Source organism: Octopus sinensis, linkage group LG1 (assembly GCF_006345805.1).
Source record: "Octopus sinensis linkage group LG1, ASM634580v1, whole genome shotgun sequence".
In the NCBI taxonomy this organism is placed as follows: Eukaryota; Metazoa; Mollusca; class Cephalopoda; order Octopoda; family Octopodidae; genus Octopus; species Octopus sinensis.
The window spans coordinates 161,736,445-161,750,041 of NC_042997.1; the positions used below are offsets into that span (position 1 = coordinate 161,736,445).

At 31.2% G+C, this 13,597-nt stretch overlaps 1 protein-coding gene across 1 annotated transcript in view; it reads right to left on the reverse strand.

Moving 5' to 3' along the window:
• LOC115210729 (titin) overlaps window positions 1-13,597 on the reverse strand; it is a 678,167-nt gene that overhangs the window by 388,777 nt on the left and 275,793 nt on the right. Inside the window, exons 176-188 of the mRNA XM_036506041.1 lie at window positions 13,225-13,254; window positions 9,651-9,680; window positions 9,329-9,358; window positions 8,465-8,494; window positions 8,040-8,069; window positions 7,653-7,682; window positions 7,278-7,307; window positions 5,173-5,202; window positions 4,811-4,840; window positions 4,224-4,253; window positions 3,789-3,818; window positions 3,407-3,436; window positions 1,796-1,825 (exon numbers count right to left, since the gene is read on the reverse strand). Coding sequence (XP_036361934.1) covers window positions 1,796-1,825; window positions 3,407-3,436; window positions 3,789-3,818; window positions 4,224-4,253; window positions 4,811-4,840; window positions 5,173-5,202; window positions 7,278-7,307; window positions 7,653-7,682; window positions 8,040-8,069; window positions 8,465-8,494; window positions 9,329-9,358; window positions 9,651-9,680; window positions 13,225-13,254 — 390 coding nt within the window. The remainder of the gene's footprint in view (window positions 1-1,795; window positions 1,826-3,406; window positions 3,437-3,788; window positions 3,819-4,223; window positions 4,254-4,810; window positions 4,841-5,172; window positions 5,203-7,277; window positions 7,308-7,652; window positions 7,683-8,039; window positions 8,070-8,464; window positions 8,495-9,328; window positions 9,359-9,650; window positions 9,681-13,224; window positions 13,255-13,597) is intronic.

A 13,597-nucleotide genomic window follows, 5' to 3' on the forward strand; every position in this document is an offset into this window, starting at 1 on the left:
AATAAAAATAAGAAATAAGTGGAAATTTTACCGGTGAGTATGTTTCATTATAAGGCACAAAAAGAAAATGACTCTACCCAAACACAACAGAATATGCTTTAACACATGAACTCATATAAAGAATCTTGCAAACCAAATCCCAAAACGAAATATATATATATATATTTATAAACACATCTTTACCATGTGTATACAAGAAACATCGTGCAAAGGACACACGTGTTGAACGGAAACGATATACATACAAACATGCCTACTTGAACTTATCTCCCAACTTCCATAATTATATATATACATATATGTACAATTTTACATACACACACACATATATATATATATATATATATATATATATATATATATATATATATATATATATAATATATATATATATATATATATACATATATATACACGCACACATTCACACACACATATATATAAACCCATCTGTACCTTGTGTATGCATCTATACAGGAAACTACACATTTCGAAAATATATAATGATGCGATAATTAATTTAGAAATCCTAAATTTCCATTTACGTGGAGAAGCAAGACACATTCATTGCAGCAATTATTTGCATATGACAAAGGAAAGGGTGAAAACTTTCTTGATATTCATCATTAATTGGCGATATGTACCAGCATCAGAAATATATGAGCAATTTCAAGATATCTAGTCAGATGTTTACACCATATACCTTTGCTGCAGCATAGATATTAAAGTATATTTCAGCTATTATTAATCGCAATCTCCCCGGACTTTTCCGTATGAATTCTATATTTCAAACCACGTTTATTAGCATAACAAATTCGACTAAATCATAAATTTATGAAATTAAGCAAATATTGATATATAAAATTCAGCATATAAATCAGTATAATAAACGGAATCTTTTCGGTTATTTGGAGTCAGGAATAGCCACCTGTTCAATCTTAGTATTTAAGGAAGTGCACATTTATGTCTGCTTGATTTTTCATGCCATATATTATAGTATTTCTCTTTCAGCAACTAACCCATTAAACAACAAATTTGCTATACATCGTGCACTCAACATGTGTTGAATGGAAAATATGTGATACATTAAATTTATAGAAAAGTACATCAACCTAATGCTACTAACAAATTAGTTGTACAAATTTTGTTTAAAATGTCTAGTTTACACTCGCATTATTTTCCTATTATGCTACAAGCAACCATCCCTGATATTACCAGATATTTTGAAATAGAAGCGTTGACACGACGATAAAGGTAAAGAAGCAAATTAACTGTCACACCGAAGCAAAGAAGCATTTGATACCAACAACCGAAAATCAGAACATTGAAAATTCGCCAGACGAAAACGTGTGTAAAGAAAGCGCAATATAACGTGACAGTAACATGAATATATTTTCGAGTATTCTGCATTTTCAGGACTTTTAATGTATTAGCCACTTTCAACATGATATGGTACGACGTGGAAATAATTTGGACTGGGGTTGCGTGTTATATTGAGACAGGACTCAGTATAGCATTTACGGCTCGATAGTGAATCACTTCTGGGTAGTAGCATGTGGAGATTTCTCATTTAAATGAGGACTACATAACAGTGTCTCTATTTGATGTTGTGTATGATTGCATGCAGGACGCTGCATATCGATGCATGTGTAAGTAGGGGGAATTAGGTTTAATCAAATGTATTTTTGCGTGACTTGGTTTAGCTTGAAATAATAATATATCTGATAATATACCTGAAAATTGACAGAAAAGCCAAACATTGAAAGCGAAAGGAATCATTGTAAATTACACTCACCAACAGTCGATTCAACTTCAGTTGGTTTTTCTGAACGAAATTAAAATAAACTACAATAAGCACATTGCTATTGGGTTGGCAAATAAGTTGACGCAGCTTTTTCAAATTTTGGAATTTATTGCGTTTTTAAAATATAGAATCTATTTTTTTAGAGAATTCTGTTTTTAAATCATTTTAGAATCTATTTTGTATTTTTTTCTCTAGTTAATTTAAGTTAATTTTTGTTTATTTTCAGATCATTAAAATGGAATATCAAGTTAAGAAAAACAAGCATTTTCGACACCTCCTTCTTTTTGCTTTTAACCAACGTTCTAAGGCCGCAAAGCTGCACGCGACATTTGTGCTGTGTACGGAGAGGGTACCATAGCTGAAAGAACCGCTCGTTATTGGTATGCCAAGTTCAAAAATGGCAATTTTAACCTCAAAGACGCACCTGCTTCTGACTGTCCACGTGAGTTCGATGAAGAGCGAACCAACTTTTGCACGAAAATTCTCGTCAAACGACAAAGGAACTGGCAGAGAAAATGGAATGCTCCCACACTGCTATAGAGAAGCATCTTCACTCGATGGGAAAGGTTCAGAAGTATGGAGCATTGGGCTCCGCATGCTTTAAGTGACAACAACAAAAATCAACGAGCCACAATCTCCGCTAGTTTGCTTGCTCGTCACCACTCAACTCATGGACGCAAGCAACGATTTCTTTACCGAATCGTTACTGGCAACGAAAAGTGGTGCCTGTAATCAATATGAAGCAGCGTAAGGAATGGCTTAGCCCCGGTAAACAAGCGACACTGCGCGTGAAACAAGATCTTCATCCGCGTAAAACGATGTTGTGCGTATAGTGGGCCTGGGAAAGGATTATCCATCACGAATTGCATGAACGGAACCAAAAGGTCAACGCAGAAGTCTATGTTCAAAAAATGGAACGACTCAACACGAATATTCAAGAGAAAAGACCTATCCGTGAGCATAGAGTTCTTCTGCTGCACGACAACGCCCGCCCTCATATCGCCAATATGACCAAGGAAGACATTCAAACGCATGGCTGGGAAGTGCTGCCACACCCGCCGTACTCTCCTAATTTGGTACCAACGGATTTCCACTTCTTTCGATCTCTTTCAAATTGAGAACTTGGTTGGATCAATTTTACGAGTCGAAATCAGGTGATGTCTAACAACGAGGTATTGAAAATCTTGTTGAACGTTGGGAAGAAGATGTAAACAACAAGGGTGAATATATTATTGATTAATTAGTTGTTATTTTTTATTAAACCTTTCAAATTTAAAAAAAGGGCGGGAACTTAGTTGCGAACCCAATAAATCATTCGACGATGTAACACAATGCCTATGACCTATTGCAAAAACCATTTCTTGCAATGACACTCACATACGTCAACAATTTATATTCTATCTATAGTTGAATGGGACATATTTATGACTGCAATATAGACTTTACGAATATTTGGGAAGAATCGGATGCTCACTGAAGCCAATTAGAAGTCTTTCGAAGGACATTATCACGAATTTACGACAAAATTTAATGTATGACAGTATGCGCAGAGTATGTATTTTATTTTAAGTTATACTAGGCCATCATATCAAAAGTGCTTACCTATGCGAGTTTCGGTTTCTCTCATAATTTCTGTGAAATTGAAAATGTAAACGTTAACTACCTCGTCGACCATAATGTAAAGAGAGCGTTTCTTAATGAGGCTTTACACAATTAAATGTTACCAAGGAGGTGGCACGCAAATACATTGGTAAACTTTTCTATCGACTGTGTTAATATAATTTAATATGAAAATGTTACATAGAAATTCAATAATTAATAAATGAAAGATAACCATAAAAACTACTTCGAAACTTGGCGTTTATTGTTCTTATACAACTCCTAGTATGTATAATAATTTTTCACAATTCATAATGATATACTACGACTAATAATTATAAGAGATTACTTAGATTTACACGGAATCGAATGCGGACGCACTTACCAACTGTAGCTTCGGCCTCAGTAGGTTGTTCTGTATATGGAATGAAAAACGATATCATCAGATTTTACACTGTATACAGATATCATATACGTAAACAGAGGTAAGCAAATAACCAGAGATTCATTTTGAACACTACACGTTTTTCTTTTCAGTGAGGTATTATAAACATTTGCACTAAAATTCCGCAAAATAAATTATTATGAATTCAAAGTGCTTTCATTGTGACAATCTACGTCAGTTCCATCATTTAAATGGATCGCTTCAAAGCATTTGACAAATTCGGTGCCGAACTTGATACAATTACAAACATTCCTCAACTATACTACATTAATTTCGCATTATACATTACGCACTCGCGAAAACACGATATATATGTAGGTATGTAGAAATTTAGACGTATCGGTATATATTCGTAATCAGAAGAAGCTCTCTCACCTTTAGGACGCTCGTCCTGTTGCACAACATCTGTGAAATAATTTAATAAAATATCAATTTTGAGCCAATAATGCACAAATATATAACTAAAATGTTATCGCTAAAACATACCAATCAAACTTTGAAATTTCAATACTGTTTATCTACTGAATTCATATTGTAAGATTCGGCTTAGTCCTTCAGTTCGATTTCATTTTATATTTATAAAGTGTAAAGAAAAAATATCGAAATGTTTATTACGATTACTATTTTACACAAATATTTCATGTAAATATATTTCGAAACGAGTTTCTTTCTCTCAGGTAATATCTCTATCTAATCAATAACACACACATAAAATCTAACTGAACTATAAATTTATAAGTTGTAATTCAGATTTAGGAGCCGAAAAAATTTACAAAAGAATATTATTTAAAATGCGATAAAGCAAAACGTCCGAAATTTTTACAAGCTAAATTCTTCTATTACTCATAAACTTAATTCATAATGAAACGTTATTCTCTTTCCGCAAGCATATTTGAAGATTTCTCTAAGGAAAATCAGCGAAAAGCAGAAGCAAGATATCACAAAAATAATCTCTCACTCACCAACTGTAGACTCCACTTCTGAACGAGTTTCTAAAGAAAGGCAAACGTAAATAGATTCCCTCAACAATTACATCACAGAATTTGTTATGGCAGTCAAGTATTAAATATATATAACTCGTATAGAATGAGTGCTTTTCAAATGATAAATTTACGAAACTACTTCAATTACGCCACTACAAGAAACCACTTTGCAAACCTATCGTCATACTTTAACAGAATGGAAAATGCTTACATGAAGTAAATATTGATTGATTAGTCATAAGAATTTTACTTTCGTTTTACTAAAGAATTAACGCTGAAATATATGTTACATATCTAGCTTATTGGTACACATCACGAGGAAAGATTCTTCAGCAGCTTACCTGTGCGTGTTACTTTTTCCGTTACAACTTCTGTGAAATTAATAAAATGTATAATTAAATATTTGGAAAGAAGCTTTAAGGAGAATACATAGTTATATAACGCTTATATAGGGAAACATATGGGCGAACAACGTCTTCGAAGTATCAAACTTTGTCAAACGCAATCATATTTTCAGAGATATATAAATGTATGATTGTATATATATATATATATATACATATATACGCACACAGACACACACACACACATATATATACATATATATATATATGTATGTATATAATATTAACATATATATATAAATGTATGTATATATATATATACATATATATAAAATAATGTATATATATATATATATATACATATATATGTAAATATATATTATATATATTATATATGTAAATATATATGTATATATATATATATATATATGTATATATTATATATATATATATATATATATATATATATAAATATATTATATATATATAATATATATATAGATATAATATATTATATATATATTAATATAATATATATATATAGAATAATATATATATATATATATATATATATATAAATAGATATATATATATATATAATATATATATATATATATATATATATATATTAATATATATATAATATATATATGGGATCTCGGACTTCTGTGCATTTTTATATACAAATATATTATAAAGCTGAAACACTTTTTAATTTCCTTTTGCAGGGTATTTGCTATTTTCTGTCTTCACACACCTTCCTTCTCATCACATGCTTTGACCATATGAATTTGCGGCTTCATACATACCAAAACACCTTTCAGCTATATATACATGCTATCTCGTCGGACTTTTCCGCATGGAATCTATATTTCAATTAATGTTAATTTACGTAACAAATTCGACAAAGGCGTAATTTTAAGTAACTATGTAATTACAAATATATATATAATTCTGTGTATAAATCAGGATATGAAATAGAAAATTCTCATATATTTCGAGTTAGAAATTGCCGCTTGTCAAATACTTAGTATATAGGCAAGCATGTATTTGTGTCTGTTTGTGAGTTTAATGTCGTACATATTAGTTTCTTTTTTCTTTTGCATCTACTAATGTGTGTAACTAGCACTTTGCTATACATCCTGAAAAGAACACATGTGTTGAACGGAAGTAATATGTCACACTTTCAATTCTAAAAAAATACCTTTCCCTTACGTTAAAATCAAATTGATTCGTCACATACTTTACAGGTGTCTAATCTATTCTCAAAAATTTCTTGCATTTCCATTCGCTCACTGTTCTCAAATACCTTCGGTGATTTTGAAATTCAAACGTTTCAACGACAATGAAGGAAAAGTAAAACCTCGACTGTTACAATGAAGCAAGAAAACATTTGACACCAACAACTGCTAAGTAGCATGTTTGAAATTCACAAAGCAAACACAAGTGTGGAGAAAGCGCAATGCAATGTGGAAACAACGTGGTTATATTTCTGAGTATTCTGCATTTTCAGGAATCTTAAAGCATTACCGTCAAAGGTCTTTTTTTTTACGACCAGAATGATGATCCATCATCTTTCTGCAAAACCTGTATTTTTCTTAGATATCTTTGGTTCTACACAGGAGTGTCATTCAAATATTATAATAAAGATATTCTTTATATGTTTAGAATGAGATAAAGTCGTATAAATAAAGATTGTTAGTAATAAATTAAATAAAAGAATTTGGGCTGAAATGGTTTAATATACAAGCCACATTCAAGAGGATATGTTGCGACATGAAAAGAATTTGAACTGGGGCTGCGTATTATATTGTGCCCCTTCTAAATATAGGGTATTTGACTCGATTGTTCGTCACTTCTGCAGCGTAGCATATGGAGATTATTCATGTAAATGCGGACCAGGAATCGGTGCCGGTATTTGATTGTCTCTGTAATTGCATGCACTGTGCTCATATCAATGTATGTGTGTATGTAGGCTGTGTTAGGTGTAGTGAAATATATTTTTGCGTGACTTTGTTTAGCTAGCAATATCTGATACACCTGACAATAGACAGTAAGCCTAAACGTTGAAAGCGAATGAAATTATTGCATATGAGACTCACCAACAGTAGATTCAACTTCAGATGGTTTTTCTGAACGAAATCAAAATAAACTACGATAAGCATGTTGCTAAATTATTCGACGGGAAATGATATAATCTGTAAATGTTTGTTCATATTTCTTCTTAAGTAATAGACCGCCAATGACCTTTGCAAAATGCATTTCTTACAATTATACGCTAATAAGTTAACATTATTTATATTCGATCTGTATTTGAATGCCTTCAATATAGATTTATAATTATTTGATAAAACAACGCGTTCACTAAACAAATGCAGAATTCGCGAATTTACGAGAAAACATTCTTACAGGAATGTATGCGGTCAGTATATATTGAATTTTAAGTTACGCTATGCTATAATATCAAATCTTCTTACCTATGCGAGTTTCGGTTTCTCTGATAATTTCTGTGAAATTCAAAACGTAAATCGTTAACTATGTCGTCGATCATTTCATAAAAGTCACGATTTTTAATGACGTTTCATACAATTAAGTATTACCAAGGAGGTGACGCACGAAAACACGTAGGTAAATATTTCTATCAATTTTGCTTATATAATTTAACATGAAAATGTTATGTAGGAATTTGGTAATTTCGATATAAAAGAAAACCACAACAATCAGTTATTAACCGAGACATTAGTTTTCGAGTACATCTCCCACTATAAATATATAGTAATTTCAAAATTAATAATGATGTACTATAACTAGTAATCATAAGAGATTTGTTAAATTAAAACGGTACCAAATTAGGAGACACTTACCAACTGTGGCTTCGGCCTCAGATGGTTGTTCTGAATATGGAATGAAAGACATTATCATCAGCTTTTGCATCACATACAGATATAATATACGTAGACAGATAACCAAACATTCATTCACAACAATACACCTACCTATTTTAAAGATATATTTCATAAAGCTATGCAAAATAATGCGGGACAATATATTATCTTGATTTGAAAGTGTTTTCAGTATGACAATAAATGTTCATTCCATCATTTGCAAAGGAGTCAACAAACAGTAACTTTTGTAAAAGCGACGTCGCCTTTGATATATTACAAGCATATATCAACTTTACTACATTCATTTCGATTAATATGTTACGCTTTCCAAACAAATTATAGTTAGCTAGTTAAACAGAAACCTAGGTCTATTGAGATAAGTTCGTAAACTGAAGCTCTCTCACCTTTAGGACGCTCGTCCTGTTGCACAACATCTGTGAAATAATTAAATGATATATCAATTTCATGCTGATCAACACATGACTAATCTCTACAAATATATCAATCTACTTTTGCAATTGCAAAGCTTTTCAAAAACCGATTGCCCTTGCATGATTCGCTTTATTCTTTCTGTACGATTTCATTTTACACATTTAAAGCGCACATAAAATATATCGAAATATTTATTGCAATTACTATTTTACACGGTAGTGCGATGTGAATATATTCTGCGATGAGTTACTTTCTCTCCAATTAATCATAGGCACTACAATTTTAACATGATAAATTTACACAATATATTTGAGATGCGGTAAAGTAACCGAGAATTCATTAATATATAAGTAACATTTTATCTCTAGTAATATATCCATGTAATTTTGCAATCTTAATATTGTTTACTTGCTGCAATGTCTTTATTCTTTCAGTTCGATTTCAGTTTTTATATTTTAAGCCCTGAGAAATTATATCGAAATATTTTTTGCAATTGTTATTTCCACGGTAATACTCTGTGAATATATTTAGAAACGATTTCGTTTTTTACCACTAATACTTTTCTCTAATTAACCATACGTACTTCTGTTTTAATATGATAAATTTAATGATTTTATTTTAGATTCAGGAGCCGTCAAAATTTACAGCGTATATTTCTAATAATGGATAAAGCAATACAGCATCTCAATCTTTTACATACTATCTTTCCTATAGTCCTCATTATCTTACTTCGTAACGCATTATTATTCTCTTTCTACAAGTACATTTGAAGACTTCTCGAAGGAAACTCAGCGATAAGCAGAAGCAACAAATCACGAAAATTATCTCTCACTCACCAACTGTAGATTCCACTTCAGTACGTGTTTCTAGAGAAAGGCAAACGTAAATATATTCCCTCAACAGACGGTGGACATCACACAGAATATATGAGTGACAGGCATTAAATTTATTCAACTCGTGTAGAATATTTCAAATGATAAATTTACGAAAACTACTCTTTACACAGTTTACTAAAATGTTAAATGTTTACATGTATAAGATATTAGCTGCGTAATCGAAAAAAATTCGCTTTCATTTTACTAAACAATTATCGCAGAAATATTTGTTACATCTAGTTTGTTGATACACATCGCGAGATAAAATCCTTCAATAGCTTACCTGTACGAGTTACTTTTTCCGTTACGACTTCTGTGAAATTAACGAAATAGGAAGTTAAATATTTCGAATGATTCTTTACAACAAAATGCATAGTTATTTGGTGGTTATATTACCTAAGTACGGCTTTTATATATTTAGGATACAATATGTTAGTTTGCTTTCTGTCATGGGAGCTAATATATTTCTCTCTCTCTCCCTCTCTCTCTCTCTCTCTCAGATACACACACACACACACACACATATATATATATATATATATATATATATATATATATATATATATATATACCGATCTCCACCGTGTGTATGTATACACAAAACTATCTACACATTTTTTTATTATATAAAGGTGGGTTAATTCTTTTATGAATCTTAAATTACAATTTTCATTGTAAATCAGGTCACCGTCATTGCATCAATTATCATATGACAATGGACGTGATGGAAAAATTTCTAGAAATTCATAATCACCGACGTTATTAATTGACGTTTTATACTGTGGTCAAAATGAGAAACATGTGAGCAATTACAAGACAACTCCTCAAATGTTTACATCACATGCTTCTGCTGCAGCATATATGCTAAGAAATATTTCAGCTATCTTTAATCGTAATCTCCCTGGACTTTTCCCTATGATTTTTACATTTCAAATAATTTTTACTAACATAACAAATGCGACGAAATCATAAATTTATAAATATATCAAATTCGGCATGTAAATTAGTATATTAAACGAACACTTTGCATTTATTTGGAGTATAAATAGCCTCATGTCTATTATTAGTATTTAAGCAAGTGTGCATTTTTATCTGTTTGTGTTTTTGTATGTTGTGTGTTTTAATATTTCTTTTTTAGCTTTACTTATGTGTAACAATCATTTTGCAAAACATCACGCAAAGAATACATGTGTTGAACGGAAACGATATATTACAGGTGAAATTTATATAAATGCAAATCTTTCTCACATTACAAACAAATTAATTCCTCAAATACTTTACACGTGCATTGTTTTCATATTTCCATTGACGCTCTGACTCCTAATGTTACAGGATTTTTTTTTATTCAGACTGAGATGACGATAAGCAGAAAGGAAAAAAATACCCGTCACACCGAAGCAAAAAAACATTTGACATCAACAACCGCTAATTAGCAAACTTAATATTTGTCAGACATGCGGCTTTTAAGAGATTGTGACTTGACACATGAAAATAGCACAAAATATTCGTACAAATTCTGCATTATCAAGCGTCTTATTATGCATATCATTCTATCGTTGGTATATTTTGGAAATGCCTATAATTCAGGACATTGTTAAGTCTTCTCCCTCCACTCCCTATATATATATATAAGTATATAAGGAGACGTGTATGAACTGTCCTCTCTGTTTGCGCAGTCTTCTTTATTGCTATATTATCGTAACATATTATTCTGTACAGTGTAACAATATCTATAATTTCAATGATACTACAAATCAATGATGATCAATCATGAATGTATATCTAAAAAGATATTTCAGCTAATACATCAATATTAATTTTACAGTGTCTTATCGTATCTTTCGTGCACCTTAAAATTCGAATTCGTGCAATTCTTTCAACATAAATTTTTCCTATCCCAGAGAAAATACACAAATTCTTATTCCCAGTGTTATTAAATCATGCCGTGCAATGTTCATATATTTTGAAAAGGGCTAACTATATTTCAGTTAACAGCTAATCAACCATTAATGACCTAATGACAGTTTAAACTCTATAAATTTTAGATGTATTTTCTAGCAAAACCATCGACAAATATCATTGTAGTGCAATAAGGTAAATATCATTAAAATAAATCTATTAGTCACTTTTATTATTATATCATTCAATATATGTTGTACCCAGTCACTAATTTAAAATGCTAAATTTGTATAGGACAAGCTTCCTTACATCATCAATAACGTAAAATGTTCATATTAAATTTAAACTTTTAACTAGATCCAGCAGTAGCAAGAAATCGTGAAATACTCTCTCACTCACTAAGCTTAGATTCCACTTCAGAACGTGTTTCTAGTGAAATTCAAGCGTAAATATATATCATCACTTACATCATACAGAACAGAGTGACAAACGGATTATATTTACATAGATGAGATTATTTGAGTGTGATTTTTTTCAATGTATTTAATTTCGAAAAATATTATCTGTAACACCAGCAGAATACAAGTTGAAAAATTATAGTTTTTAGAATTGAAAATGTTTCAAAAGAAAATGTAAAACGAGGAGATTTAAAAATTTGGGATACATTTGCACTAAAGAAATATCGGGAAAAAGACAACTGATATACTTTTAGTCTTACTGAATGCACAGAAGAATTCATCTGTAGCTTATTTGTACGAGCTGCACTGACCATAGAAGAGGGCTTCTAGGTAAGTTAATGTTTTTCATGCGTACCACATGGCCAACCCACCTCAGTTGCACTTTGATAAATAAACTATGCCTGCATTATCACATCTTGCAAAAATCATCTGTTGAGAACTCGTCCTGTCATTTGGTGTTACACTTTATGTTTCTTATATTACAGTCACGGCAGGAATTCAATGTCAGCCCTTCGCCTTCTGCAACATTTCAGCAGTTCATTTACCCGTTGCTCTCTCTCATTGCAGCCCATTTCCGGAATATACCCATTTACGTACAATATCTCATTTACACTTCAGTTCATTTGACTGTCAACTATACGATTGGTCGTGTTAGACGCAGCGCTGTTCGCCTCAAAGGTGGCTTCAAAAATTACATATCCCCAGTCCCAATTTCCATGATACGTTAGGGACTAGAATCCGCCAAACAGACGGATTACATGTCGCTTAGTCGAATTAGACCATCATTTACTCCACAAATGTTTTGTCATCAATGCTGCATTTTCCAGTATCACTTGTTTCAACATAGCTGTAATGTATATATATATATATATGTATAAACTATAGCATTTTAATCCTGAGTAAAGCCTGGTATCTCTGCTAGTCATTAGTAATCTTATATAACTGATGTTGCAAAGCTGCAAATGCAATAAAACTATTATTTTCTATAACAAACGGACGATAATACTTCTGATACTAACAACCGCTTATTAACAGATTAAGAATTCGTCAAAGATACTACGAGTGAATTGAAAGTGTAATACCCTGTGATAATAAGGCGGAAGTAAGTCAAAAGTTAGTATTGTCATTTTCTTCGAAACTAACTTTCGTTAAAGTCGATGCTGTTTTAAATGTGTATGTTTGAAACTTGTAATGCATATTGCATTGGAACAATTTATCAGCGTGCACTTTATGACCTGATAGCTCATCACTTCTAGTCTGTGTAGTGTGCATCCATTTTATGTAAATCAGAATTTTATATCAGTCTTGTTGAACGCTTTTGTGGCTGTGTGTGTGTATGATTATATGCAGTATTGTGTGCATGGAAGCATGTGGAAATATAATGGATGTAGGTTTTATGCATAAGCATTTTTGCATGACTTGGCATAGCTTGCTATACCCGATAACTGACAATGAAGCCAAACATCGAAGCGAGTAGAAATTATTGCAAATTAGACTCACCCACGGTAGATTCAACTTCAGACGGTTTTTCTGAACAAATGTTAAAATATATTAGCTATAAGCAAGTTGTTCAACTATTCATGAATACACGTGATTCTATTCGATATATTTACATAAAAATATACAGTTTTATGTATTTAAATTGTAATATTACCCAAGTAGAATGTTAAATGATCAAACTGACATTAACATATTAACAATATATCTTCTTAGAAATATTAAATGGAGCGTTTCAGATGTTAAAAACGATTACGTTTAATCAGAAAATTTTCGGAGTAATTCAGAAATATTTCCTAATTATATTTTCACATGAAAACCTTCGATATAATAAATATTGTAGAATATCTAGCGTTAAAATTAGTGGAGATTATAT